This window comes from Lolium rigidum, chromosome 3, assembly GCF_022539505.1.
Source record: "Lolium rigidum isolate FL_2022 chromosome 3, APGP_CSIRO_Lrig_0.1, whole genome shotgun sequence".
Lineage (NCBI taxonomy): Eukaryota > Viridiplantae > Streptophyta > Magnoliopsida > Poales > Poaceae > Lolium > Lolium rigidum.
The window spans coordinates 272,078,335-272,092,510 of NC_061510.1; the positions used below are offsets into that span (position 1 = coordinate 272,078,335).

Below are 14,176 nucleotides of genomic sequence, written 5' to 3' on the forward strand. Positions count from 1 at the left end.
GGCATGACATGGACAATTCAAAGGGTACAAGAAGGATGCCACCATAGTCCTTGAAGCGGTCACCGATCAAGAGACTTGGATATGGCATGCATTTTTTGGAATGCTCGGGTCTTGCAATAATATCAATGTTCTTCAATGATCACCACTAATGACAAGACTTGCAATGCGGGAAGGTCCATTGGTAGAGTTTGAAGAAAATGGCCACAAGTACAACTATGGCTACTTCCTCGCCGACGGCATATATCCAAGGTGGCAAACATTTGTGAAGCCGGTTATTCAACCACGAGGTAAGAACCAAACCCAATTCCACAATGCACAAGAGGCGGCTAGAAAAGATGTAGAGAGAGCATTTGTGATTTTGCAAGCTCAATTTGCCATTGTGAGAGGGCCGGCTAGATTTTGGGACCAAGAGTGCCTTTGGTATATCATGACCGCTTGTGTCATCATGCATAACATGATTATAGAGGATGATCGTGGGAAAGATGTGGATCATACCCACTACGAGTTGATGGGGGTTCCCGTGCAAGTGAGGAGGTCCGCACATAGGATTGCCCGGTTCATTGCCTCGTACCATGCCATTCGCTCCAACGACACACATGATGAGCTCCAAAAAAATCTCATGGAAGAATGGTGGAATTGACATGGACAACAATAGTTGCATACTTGTTGTATTTATTTGAAAACTATGTGTTGTATTGTCTCAAAACTATGTTGTATTGTTGTATGTTGGTCCGTAAACTTATTGTATTTGGTGTGAGCAATTTCATGCACGTACTTGTTGTATTTGTTGTGAACAATTTGTTGTATTTGTATGGTAAATTTTATTTGTGAATTTAAATAGTTGTTTGATCTTCTTTGATGCATACTTGTGTGTGTTTGTTGTTTGCGCCGCGCTGCGCGTTGCATAATGGAGTGCCCGGCGGAGGAGCTTTTTTACCGCGCCAACACGCGCTGCAAAATAGAGCATCCGGCGTGGCAAATTTCAGCGCATCGCACTATACATTTGCAGCGCAGCGAAAGCGAGGTTTAGCGCACCAAAATTTAGTGCGCCGGTTGGAGATGCTCTAACAACTAGAGAAGCTTTACATGGCAGCTCCAACACAAACAAGTTCAGATCAGTGTCCGCACACCTTCATGCCCCATAGTATACAGAGTACCTTTTTTTTTTTTTGCGAAATACAGTACAATCAAAGACGCTCATACATACGCGCACACACTCACCCCTATGAACGCACACACGCACACCCTACCCCTATGAGCACCTCCAAGAGACTGCGTTGAAGAATTGATCCGGCGGGTCTTGAGATTGACGAAGTCACCACAGGCGCCTCGCTGTCGACGGGAACGTCGCCTCCCACTGAAGAATATTTCGTCTTTATGAGACATCAAAGTATCAAATCTGGGATTTGAACTCTGGTGAGCTGGGGGTGCCACTGCCCTCCTAACCATCCAACCACAGATTGGTTCTCTAGTATACAGAGTACTTATGCAATCAAAGTTTACATTGTACACCTCACCGTGCAACCCCAGGTCCATTCCCTCATTCTTCGTACCTCTGCCTCCCTCCCCTGAATGCAGGCTCCGCCTCCCCTTCGGCCCCTTTTTTGTTCTATTGGTTTGTTGGATGCGTAATCTGAGTTCTGGCAGTAAGGAGATTTGGAATGATCTGTTGTTGTCAACTAATTTGCCCGCACGTCTAAATTTTATCAAATATCGGATTTATATGGAGTATTGTCCATCTAGACATCTTATCTTCCCCAATCATCCGCCGCCCTAAATCTCTAGATCCAGCTTTCCTGCTTACATTGGATTCTTGCTTACAAAAGTGTTGCGTGAAATTGGTTCAGCTGAATTACTCCATGGATCGATCCAATTTTTTTTTTTTTGCATACTTGGTAGTGGTGTGTTTTCATGTGCTTCTTTTCTGTCTCTGTTTGAGAACATAAACCATGTGCAGAGCGCTGCCTATTTGTTTCTAACACGCTCTATTTGGTTCAGATTTGTTTTCCATCTTTATGGAGCTACAACAAGATAACGATCTCAATTCGTTGTATCAGTGCTGCTTCCTTTTGAGGTGAATAGCCTAACCATAATCCTGATTTCCTATACATCCATGTAGTCAAATAAACTTATAATCCAACCAAAAAGAATTATACTAGTTCCTTAATGCACATGTTTTATCTGTGCTCATTTTATTTTCAGTTGTCCAACTTAGTTAAATCAATAGGGTGGAGTTTCTCTTCTTTAATTTTGTTGAAAATAGTAATAATCGTATAACCAACTTAGTTAAATCAATAGGCTCCATTGCATTTCAGGATTATTTTCTTTTCACAAGTTTCTTATGCGGAAACAAGAACATTTATTTGGATTTATTTCATGGACAGCATGATGGAATGTTGGAACCCTTCACTTATTACAGACTTCACTTATACTTTGTGACACAAGAGGTCGCTGTCCAATTAACAGATTTAAAAGAAACACATTATGAAGATAAGACAGGATTGACCACATGACCCACAAAGAGAACCACACCATTAATGTCTTCACGGATAAGGAATATGAAAGGGTGATCCGCGATGAAATCTATCTTCGGGGGCAGTGACCGAAAGGAGATTTGGGTAGAAGTTGCCGCAGCAGCCTCGGTTCCTTCTTCGTTTACTTCGACAAACGACTTGTGGTGAATAGATGAGATGTAAAGGTTATGTGCCACTGGCGGGTCCACCATCTCCGAAAGATCTGCCTCTTGGCTGAATGGTAGCTGGAGGCCAAGACCTTTGAGCAAATCCGAAGCATCAAATCCAAATGATATCTTGAACTTGGGGAGCTTGAACTGTCCGACTTCGACCTTCTTTGTTGGGAGAAGGCTTTCAATTAACGATGGTTCGGTGCTTAAACTTTTGGCCAAGCTCCCAAAACCGTCACGTGCTTTTGGAAGAAGAATGTACATGGAGAACTGCCTCTTGTCCCCTCCTTGGTGGTAAGGAAGCTTAAGTATCTTCAAGTTGTCAGTAGACAAAATGTATTGCTTGTTTGTGGTGGAAATGTATGGTGTTTGAACTGAGCTCCCATCAAGAAGGTGGAACATATCATCCTTTGTCTTAGATGCGTCAAACTTCTCATGCCAATGTCCTTTAAAATAAAGGGCATTACCAAGAACCAATCTAGTAGTATTGTCAACAGACCCTTCAGGCAGGATATCTTTGATGAGACCTTTTGTGGCTTTCTCTACCCATGAGTTTACCTGACCAGCAGCTTCAACAGGCTGGACCAAAGCAAAGTACATCAATACTTAGAAAGGGCAATTAATGTTATGATACGAATTAGTTGCAGTTTATAGAATAATAAAACAAAGAACATATAAGATCTTGTAATGAAAATAGGGTAGCCACAGAAATTTTGATAGACCACAAACTGTGATTTCCTTTTTGAGCAATATTTAAGTAAGTGAAATGTTAATAATGCATTGAGAATCCCAAACAACATACTGAGTTTTCATAAAGCATTTACGTAGATTTTTTTCACAATTCAAGATCCAAAGTGTAAACTATCACCATAAAGTAAAATCTAACAGAGAATGTTTTACCACAAGTTGACAAGAGCAGAAGTACAGCAGAGAGATGCTATGTTTATGCATATATTCTACTTCCAAAGTTACATCACTTCCTGTGATACCTATAGTTCAGTAATTAAGTCGGAAAAAATATATAATGGAATCTAATAAGTCCATCACAAGCTTAAGATAGCTAGACAAGGAAATAAAAAGCTTAAGCTTGAGCGCTTTGACAGTCCAACATCCTGTCCAATCTATTGCATTGATACCATAACAAGCAGAATACCGTCTCACCATGATGGGATTTTTAAGTCAAAAATCCACCTTAGTGAAAAAAAATACAATCGAAAGATTGTATATATATGTAGCTATAGAATAATGAAAAATTAATATTGAAACTTGAAATCCATCATATATAAATAACCGCTAAAATACAAATAGAAGATGGTTGAAATATTTGGTAAAATGTCGATGTATACCTTTTTCTGTAGTAAATTTAAATCCTTTGCAAAAGTATGAGTTAACTTTACTAAAGTACGAGTTAAAGTATGTGTTAAGTTATCAACCACCCATTCCTATATATAAGGTGCATGTGCATTTCTAGATTTACCATTGACCAAAAAATAATCAAAGTATATGAGGATTATTTGACAAACATTTATATCATTAGAAAGTATTTCTCAATACAAATCCAATGATGGTAATTTTTATAACATATAATCGATACATTGTTGCTCAATTTTTTGTCAATCACGTGCGCATTTTTCATGTGAACGGACGGAGTATTGTATTGTTTTCTATTTGTAATTCTGAGGATAAACAATAGTTTCACATATCCACTTGCATCGTAAAACTGTGCATGTATTAGTATTTTTAATGTAGTATATGCTAGTAAGAAGCAGACATTTGCATTCGAAATGTTGCTAATGTTAGTCAGCAAAAAAAATCCACTTTGCGAAACATTGGACGCCCGGTCGAGAATAATGCTACAGAAGGAAGGGTCCAGGGGATGATCACCTTGGTTTGGAAGTCCGCGGACAGGACGTCGGCCTTGTACGTGCGGACCGCGAGCTCCTGGAAGGAAGCCTTGAGCGCGAGCGACGCGTCGACGAAGATGCCATTGGCAAAGGCGACGCGCGGGCCACCGGCGCTGGACGCGTCGGCGAGCACGAGCTGCACCACCTGCTCGGCAAGGGCATGAAGGCCCTCGGCCTCCTCGCCTTCCTTTCCGGAGCCGAGAGTGGCGAGAAGCTGCTCACGCGTGGCCCCACCCGCGCCGGCGGCAACAAGGCTGAGCCCGACATGGAGAGAGAGCGGGGAGTATACGGCGTTGGTGGCAGCGAACTCGGGGTTGGAGGAGATGGCGGAGGCGAGGCGGAGGGCGAAGCGAGTCTGATGCGCGATGGAGAGGCGGACGTCGGTGGCAAGGGTGGTTGCCATGGCCGAAGTGGTATTGGTTCTTCCTTGACACTACAGTACTACACTGGACACACAGTGATAGAGAACGGGAAGTGCAGCAATCATAGGTGTTTTGCCGCTATTTAAAGGGTGCAATGGTTTGAACTTGGAAGCATCATAAAGAGAGATGAGATAATTTTTAGGCGTTATTTAATTAGTCACCACCACGTCATTAATTTGGTTCTTGGACTGATCATATGATCATATCTCAGGAAAGCTATCGAGCATCATAAAGGGAGATAAGATGATTTTTAGCCGGTTTAATTAGTCACCGTCGCGTCATTTGGTTCTTGGACCGATCCTATCTTGGGAAAAGCGTGGCTTGCGATCTAATGTATCCCCACGTCCGAAGTCTGTAGAACATCGGATTTATATGCAGATTATACTTCGCATCACATGGCCGTTTAAGTGTCGGCTTTACAAGCATGATGCTTTCTTATAAGATTTCACAACTGACGATAACAAAATTCCAAGCTTGAGATCATTATGCAAACGTGTAAAGTTTAACACAGCAATAAGATTTGCCTGAGGCTGCATGACTGAGATACGTGGATATTGCATCAAGTGTCATGGGGTGTGGATTTAGCTTCTAGCCAAAATGAAGTATTGAGATCAAAAGCGGTAGCCAAAATGAAGTATTGAGATCAAAAGCGGATAGTGGAGTGTTCCATTCTCCAACCGTTCCGTGCCGCTCCAAGTGCACACATTTTTTTTATTTGCCAAACTATTTGTGCCACGGGAACAAAAAAACGAACTACACTTTTACATTAAGAACCCTGAAAAGAAAGTGAAAAGCAATTAAGTCCTTCGAACTCTTCCCGACCACAACGCCAAGATAACTTGACAGCCGGCGCAAATATGTCATCGCCCAGGGATGAACCACTTGGGGTGACATCCCTGTGGAATCTTCAACCGGCATCGAAGCGCGTCCAAATCGGCATGTGACCAAGAGGTAGACCAACCAACGCGAGGCTAAGGGACGCCTACCGACCATAAGGAGTAGAGGCAAGACAACCACCGCCATTGCATCTTGTTCTCCAATATGGAACTCCTGAAGCCAACAACTATACATCCATGCAGTAAAACTCGACGCCGAGCTTCGTCCCCATCTCCCTTCCACCATTTCTACGAGAAGATGAAGAACAGGATCTTCCACATCGCCTGCACAACAGCACTCCTCCAGAACAAGATTTGGAGGAATCACCATGGGACTTACTGAAGAAGATGGTGGTGGTACGCCCCTCACCGTCTTCGGCTTCAACCACTGAAGCACCATGAGAAGCAGATGCGCTCCATTCTAAAACATCAGCGTAGCACCTACAATACCTAGACCTAAGACAAAACCTATCTAGTTATTACTACTATAAAGGGATGGGCTCTCAACTTTTTCGTAACTGATAGCCTTGGAGAGGATAGGGGAGAGGCCAGCGGGTCTGGATATGAGAAGGGTGGAGCTACCCGAGAGGGGTGACATCGATGCGATTTGTGTTTTCTATTTACGATTTGGGAAGGTGCATTCAGCTGAAGCATGCGATCAAAAATCACTTATAATATGCTTACAACACCCTACTATATTATCTATAACCTCTGCAAGTCACGATTATCCTAGTTGGCTTTGGATTCTGTTGTGGTAGGAACATATTCCACAGGCTGAGCCCAATACTGCAGACAACAGTAAGCTAGCCACACTTAAGTTTTTTTTTTTGGATAAATGGAATATATTAATATCAAGAAGATATCAATTGCACCCATCAACTACACCAACATATATTTAAGAAGTAGTTGAGAAATTAATGATGCACATAGCCAAAAAGTAAATAAAAAAGACACCACCACAATGACCGACCAATTGTAGTAGCTAGACCCAAACCACCACCAAATACAACACCCTCATTACAGCAGAGGTTCTCAAAAATCTAACCTCCAAGAGCAAAACATTGCATTAGTGTCGTCTTCACATTATCAAAGATTGTAGATTTTCACCTAGAAGGAAAATCCAAACTCTCCAAACAATGCATTTAACAAGGATCTCCATTGCAAGGTACAATCAGTGAATGACATACCTTAGATTTTCATCCTGGATATCAAGACTTTGTACTCGAAGGGCATCACTGAAATTAAATTCCCCAAGTGTTGATGTCCCACTTGCCGAGGCTGGCACTGATGCAAATCATCCATCACTAGTGAAAGGGCCGGTATGCGCCACTCGATGCGGGGTGAACAGACGATACTCAACTTTTATTTTCTTTTCAACTTAGGCCCGACAGAAAGGTAAATTCTATAGATATACAATTATGTGAATTTATATGACAAACATATAACAAAGCAGCATGTATATATGGAAGTAACCACAATGAAAATAAGGAGACCTGAGGATGATTCCCTTAGTTCCTTCCCTGTTATGGGAAGTACATCTACGTTGGAGGAGTGTGGTGCCACAAAGGCTAATCATACCCTTGTCGTCAAGCAAAAATTACAATCCAACCAAAAATAATGACACTAGTTTCTTGTTGCACATATTTTATTTGTGCCTGTTTTACTTTCAAGTGTATATGCATTTCGACTCTCAGAATATGGCTAAAAGTTGTCCTATGATTTTACCGGGACAAGGCTCAGCCACTCAGACCATCTTCGATCATACACCGCCCCTGTTTCATTTGTTTAGATTGTGCGGGAGGATTGCTAGCTAGGGTTTTGCTTACCCACAATAAACACACACAATATCCATGACTAGAAACAAAGTGGCAAATAACCATACAGCGTGGAGCTTTCTCTCCTTTTCGATAAATTTTAATCGCATAAAAAGTTCAAATCAATAGGTTGAACATCAATTCAGGATTATTTTACTTTCACAAGCTTCTTATGCAAAAGAGGAATATTTATTGGATTTATTGCATGGGCAACATGATGGAATGTTGAAACCCTTCACTTATAATATGTGAAAGAATATGTTGCAGCCCATGAAACAGATTCAGAAGAAACACATTACGAAGACATGAGGGGATTGACCACATGACCAACAAACATAACCACACCATTAGTTTGATAAGGGATAGGAAAGGGTGATCCGCGACGAAATCTACTATCATGGGTTGTGACTGCATGGTAATTGGTGTAGCAATTGCCGCGACAGCCTCGGTTCCTTGTTCATTTACTTCGACAAATTACTTGTGGTGAACATATGAGATGTAAAGGTTTTGTGCCACTTGAGAATCCACCATTTCTGAAAGATCTGCTCCAGGGCTGAATGGCAGATGAAGACCCAAGAGCAAATTGGATGCTTCAAATTCAAATGATATCTTGAACTTAGGGAGCTTGAACTTCCCAACTTCAACCTTATATGATGGGATATGGTTCTCTAGGAACTGTGGCTCAGTGCTTAACCTCTTGAACAAGCTCTAGAGACAATCATGTGCTTCTAGAAGAAGAATGAACATGGAAAATTTCCTCTTGTCCCCACTTTGATAGTAAGGAAGCTGTAGTACCTTCAAGTTTTTCAGTAGGCGAAATGTATTGTTTCTTTGAGGTGGACATGAATGTTTTTTTTTTAACTGAGCTCCTATCAAGAAAGTGGAGTATGTCATCCTTTTTCTTAAACGTGTCAAACTTCTCATGCCAAGCTCCTTTAAAATAAAGAGCATTACCAAGAACCAATTTAGTTGCATTGTCAATAAAACATTGAGGGAGGATATCTTTGATGAGACCTGCTGTGATTTTTCTACCCATGAGTTAACTTGACCAGTAGCTTCAGCAGGCTACATCAATGCAAAGTACATCAATGCTTAGAAAAGGCAACATTATGATACTTACTAGTTGCAGTTTTTAGAATGACAAATAAAAAAGGTTATGTAACACAAATAGGTAGCCAACCAAACTTTTCAGAAATCACAAACTATAAACCAAACTTTTTCGTAGGCTGCCGAGCCCATATCCCACTACTTAAAATATTTTAGCACATGTTTATTACTCCTCGCATTTTATTGTCATACACTGGCAGCATGCATGAACGCATGTCGAAACCCTTAACCTGTATGTGATAGATAGATAGATGCCGTCACACATGCACCAAGGACTGATTCACAACATGCATACTATGCTGCAATTACAGGATTGAGAACATGACCGGTGAACAACACCACACCACTCACGTCTTCTCGGATCAGAAAGATGAAAGGGTGATCCGCGACAAAATCCACCGGCAAGAGCAAGTCCTCTACAGGCAGGGACTTACACATGACCACTGCAGCACTTGCCGCTGCAGCCTCGGTTCCTTCTTCATTCACTTCAACAAAAGACTTGTGGAAAATTGATGAAACACACAACGGTGAATCCGCCATTTCAGAAAGATCTGCTGCCGCGCTAAATGGAAGCTGTAGCCCCCAACCTTTGAGCAATTTCGATGCTTCAAATTCAAATGATATCTTGAACTTTGGGAGTTTGAAGTGGCCGACTGGAACCTTTCCCTTTGGGATATGATTCTCTAGGAACCCTGGCTCGGAGGTTAAATTTGTAACCAAGCTCCAGATACCATCTCGTGCTTCTGGAAGAAGTATATACATGGAGAACTGCCTCTTGTCCCCACCTTGCTGGTAAGGAAGCTTAAGCACCTTGAAGTTGTTGCAAGATGAGATGTACTGCCTTTTTGCACTAGACATGAATGGTGCTTTTACAGAGCTCCTTCCAAGAAGGTAGAACATTTCATCTTTTGTCTCGGATGCATCAAACCTCTCAGTCCAACCTCCTTTGAAATACAGGGCATTAGCAAGAACCAGTTTAGTGTCATTGTCGACAGAGCCGGCGGGCAAGATCTCTTTAATGAGACCTGAAGTTACTTTACCTACCCACGAGTTCACTTGACCAGCAACCATAGCAGCCTGAACCAATACAGATTACATTAGTATACTGCTGACTACTGTTATCATCAGCTCAATACCTAGTCTAGTTATTTGTGTCTAAAATGATCAAAAGAGAGAAATAGATTATGCAGCAACATGGGCTAACGGTAGATAAACCTGAAACCTTGTCCTTCCAAATAGAGAAGCACAAGGCATCATCAATAGTTCAATACAAAGAAATACCAACAATTTCATATAGGCTTTCGGTGGTTTCAAAAATTCGTGTACCAACTACCAAGTAATGTTTTGCCAGTCTTTGTTAGCTTGTCAAAACGTCGCAAAACTCATTTAAGAAGCAATACTAACCTCTCCACGATTTTTATTTTTACTTGAAAATCCACAAGTATCTTATATTTACTAATTGGAGACTCCCTAGGAGTTACCACAGTAATTCTGGAGAAAACAACTAAACTAACCAGACGATATTAATTGTGCGGTTGTGATCAAAGAGGGCCACGTTAGATTTTTTCGCGGGAGCTGACAGTCCTAAAGATGTACAAACCCATAATGAGTAGTACTATTACCCTAATATGTCTTCATCCACGCACCGCCGCCATCTAAGATGGTGACCTCCATGGCTCCAGCGACCGCGGCCAGGCTTCCTCGATCTCATGCCGGAGCTAAAGCCACTGTCATCCTCAAATCCTCTTAGGCTCACGAGGCAACGCTCATGCATATCCTCTAAATTCTTCCTTCGGAGTCATCCAGCCGACGGCGCCAATTTGAATTGTAACTAGATCGTGGCCAGGCTTCTTCAATCTCATACCGGAGCTAAAGCCACCGTCATCTTCACCTCCTCTTTGGCTGACACAGCAACACTGATGCATCTCCTCTACAGGTTCCACACGATCTTCCTTCCGGGTCGTCCGGCCGATGGCGCCAATTTGCGTTGTAATTAATCTAGAAAAATGTGACGATCCAATCTAGCTTTTTTCCTGATTCTCCTATCCAATGGTACAATCTTTGACTCTCCTCACGTTCCATGATCCAATCAATCGCTCAAAGTTGTTCACAAAATAAGAAGTCTATTGGTTACAGGTAGATTAGGCAACAAGGCTAAGTAGAGGAACTGTATGGCCGATTGATGTCGCAGCGATTCACCTCCTCGACATTGTGTGACAGCCATTACTTCTGCACCCACTTCTGTAAGTACTCATGTTTGAGTAAATTTTCTGCTAAAGTCTCTGATTGTCTAATAAAAAAGCAATACCGGATCTGTATATTTCTTTTCCTAGCACTGCACTTCATCCGTTTCTTTCATGTAGAGAGCAGAGAAGACCAAGCTGGGTGTGGTCTGCGTCACCTCCAGTAACACAAGAGAAACTCTATGGTACGTCTGCATTAGCTACATCAACAATTCATACTCCCGCTAGCCAATTAATTCAGATGTTTACCATGTAGAGGTCTAGATGTTTTTTTTTTTCTGAATATGTGCCAAATCTGTTAGTTGCACAGTATATCTCATAATTTTTTCCTGCGCTGGGAGAAGGTATTTGATGCCTATACATTAAATAATTTCCTATACATTTTATTTTAACATATGCTAGCTTTCCACGCCTCACATTCATTTCTAATAGTGTGCAATCTTTCCTTTTTTTTTATCTGGAAGTCGCACTTTAAACACTGGGTATTTGAGCTATATACGTTTTGCCATTGTTCCTATGATGTGTGGTATCAGGACCCTGGAATTATGCCGTTTAATAAGTAGAAAGAAGAATAAATATTATTATATAATATTCCTACAATAAGCAATCCATATTTTGTAGTTTTGGTATATACATTTTTAGACACGCCACTTATAGAAAACACAATATCACAATAATGAATTGTATAGATCTTAAGTAGTATTGCGTGGTTGCAAAGAAGACCATATTCTTTTACAATTGTATATGCATGCCTTCATACTATAAACATTATATCTCATTTGTTGATTTGTCATGCTTAGGTTTTGACAGTTATGTTGCTTTACATGTATGTTCCAATTCAAATTCTGCGACCGGATTAAATAGTTTTCCATGGTGTGATGGTCAGTTCATAACATAGTGTGTACTATCTATGCACATTGTGAGCTTATGTTTCTATGGTTGCATAGAATCTCCATATTTAGTGTTGCATTTACGTGTCTACGTTGCTGTTTTGCAACCACAATTCGTATGTGGTGCCAACTAAGTTAGCCCCTTTACTAAACACATATGTAATTTTGTTTCTAAATTATGCTTAACAGCAAAGAGTCGTACGTACATCACTTTCGCTTTGGACAAGGAATCGGTTACACATATGTAGGTACGTACTTTGCTCCTCTTAACCTATACTAAAGGGGATTAGAGCTTAGCCTGAGATAAGTTAGCAATGTATATTCTTCGGCCATATACGAAGCTAAAGGTTAGGTAGTATCTGCCCTCATCTTAGTTAACCACTGAACAAAGGACAAATAGGCTATAAAATGTTTCAGAATTTATTTCCGTTAATTTACAGTTTATTTTTTCTTAAACAGAGAAGCCATGAATAATACATTATCACCAGCTGTAGTATAATATTTTCTACCATATGGATCAAATAGATTGAACAAATATTTTCTTACAGTTTATTTTTTATGTATATGTAGGTTAACATAAGAAAGTAAACAGATATTTCAAACTAACACATCCGGTTCTCAGATGGAGACATCTGCTCGAACATGCATTCAAGCATTTTCGCCTGGCGCCACTAAGTTGTGGGAGCAAGATAAACTTACGTGTGGAGCCCCTATGGCAATGCTAATTCAAAAACTGCATGAAGTTGAATGTGAACCAGCAGGTATTATCAAGGCCCGGTAGTAATCTCCGTGTGTGCATATCAGATAAGAATATGTGCATCGCTATTAGTTCTGATTTAGATAAAATGATTTCTGATGTGATATTTTCCTTTATAGTATGATCGTTGAGACATTCATCTCAGATTCACTTTTTTATTCTGCATGGATAGAATTTTATTGTTGGGCATAAATCGAACAAATATATTTACACGTGGTAAACTAAAATAAGTATAATCATGCATTAATAACAAAAGTTCAAATAATTTTGATTAGAGTACTGATGTAGTAGCAAAGATATGACTAAAGTAAACTCACATGGAAAAAATGCACACATGCAGCTAAAAATATGTGCAAAAATATGTTAATAATAGAAAACAACTGAAAGATTGTACATGCGCCTTTCCAAATGACAACGTGAAATTACTGCATATTTTTTCAAGTAACATATTAAATTTCTATGTAAATATTAATTGAACTATTTTGGATTTAGTTCTCAAAGATGCTAGACTGTGCAGGCGCACGGGTTGATGACTAGTCAATCAGTAAATTAGATTGCACACTGTGAGACAAATAGTTCCAAAAATCTACAAAAAAATAAGCAACTGGTTTAATAATAAGCAGGAAAAAGAAAGAATGACCTTTGTTTGGAAGTCGACGGAGTATGTTTCCGCTTTGTACCTCCCCAAAGCGATCTCCTTGAAGACCGGCTTGAGCGGCAGCGAAGCGTCGACGAAGACGCCGTTGGCAAAGGCGACGCGCGGGCCGCCTGCTCCGGAAGCGTCGGCAAGCACGAGCTGCACCACATGCTCGGCGAGCGCGTGGAGGATCTCGGCCTCGCCTGCACCCGCTGCTCCAAGTATGGCGGCGAGCTGGTCGCGGGTGTCGCCACCAGCGCCGGCAGCGAGGAAGCTGAGCACGACGTGGAGGGAGAGCGGAGAGAGGGCAGTGTTGCCGTCGGCGTTAGAGGGGGAGGATATGTGAGAGGCGAGGCGGAGTGCAAAGCTGGTCTGGTGGGCGATGGAGCGCTTCATGTCGGTGGCTGCCATGGCACGGCCGGCGGTTCCTGGTTTTCTTGGACTTGAGCTTCTCTATAGATCCTCGGACTTGTGTGTTGATCTGAAGGAAGAGGGTATGATGAACGACGAACCCAAATGTCAATGCTATTTAACGAGTGGGAGAGGAAATGTGGTTGAATGGATCATGGACAGCGTAAGGGGCAGTGTTTGTATTTTGGATTTGACTATAAAAGCTCGCGTACGTGTTATTTGAACATCAGTGCTGCGGAGCCGCGTGTGCAGTCTCGTGGGGACACATGCACCGTCCAGCTTCCAGCAACTTATGCCTACGTGCCTCGTTCGACAGCAACCGAATGAGGAAACAAATCGAAGTTTATTCCTTTTTGAACTCCAATGAATTTATGATAAAGTTAATTGCTCTTTTCTCAATAAGACATTTAGGATGAACCTTTTCTCAATCAGA

General features: G+C 41.3%; 2 protein-coding genes and 1 pseudogene across 2 annotated transcripts; all 3 read right to left on the bottom strand.

Annotated features, from left to right (window-relative positions):
• Window positions 1-2,482: 2,482 nt before the first annotated feature.
• Window positions 2,483-4,990, bottom strand: LOC124699498 (serpin-Z2B-like). The gene is made up of 2 exons (XM_047231795.1): window positions 4,568-4,990; window positions 2,483-3,262 (listed from the first exon to the last, which is right to left on the bottom strand). Exons 1-2 carry the CDS (start codon window positions 4,988-4,990, stop codon window positions 2,483-2,485), a joined length of 1,203 nt encoding a protein of 400 aa, XP_047087751.1.
• Window positions 4,991-7,993: 3,003 nt separating this feature from the next.
• On the bottom strand, window positions 7,994-8,542 carry LOC124699499 (annotated as a pseudogene).
• A 557-nt stretch (window positions 8,543-9,099) lies between these two features.
• On the bottom strand, window positions 9,100-13,743 carry LOC124699500 (serpin-ZX-like). Its single transcript, XM_047231796.1, has 2 exons — window positions 13,336-13,743; window positions 9,100-9,882 (listed from the first exon to the last, which is right to left on the bottom strand). The coding sequence occupies exons 1-2, from the start codon at window positions 13,741-13,743 to the stop codon at window positions 9,100-9,102; spliced, it is 1,191 nt and encodes a 396-aa protein (XP_047087752.1).
• Window positions 13,744-14,176: the final 433 nt, after the last annotated feature.

Excerpts from the sequence above, each read along its gene's own strand:
- LOC124699500 (XM_047231796.1), bottom strand. The coding sequence starts at position 13,743 with ATGGCAGCCACCGACATGAAGCGCTCCATCGCCCACCAGACCAGCTTT. Across the intron at positions 9,883-13,335 it reads CCGTCGACTTCCAAACAAAG|GCTGCTATGGTTGCTGGTCA; the intron begins GTCATTCTTTCT and ends GTATTGGTTCAG.
- LOC124699498 (XM_047231795.1), bottom strand. The coding sequence starts at position 4,990 with ATGGCAACCACCCTTGCCACCGACGTCCGCCTCTCCATCGCGCATCAG. Across the intron at positions 3,263-4,567 it reads CCGCGGACTTCCAAACCAAG|CCTGTTGAAGCTGCTGGTCA; the intron begins GTGATCATCCCC and ends GCTTTGGTCCAG.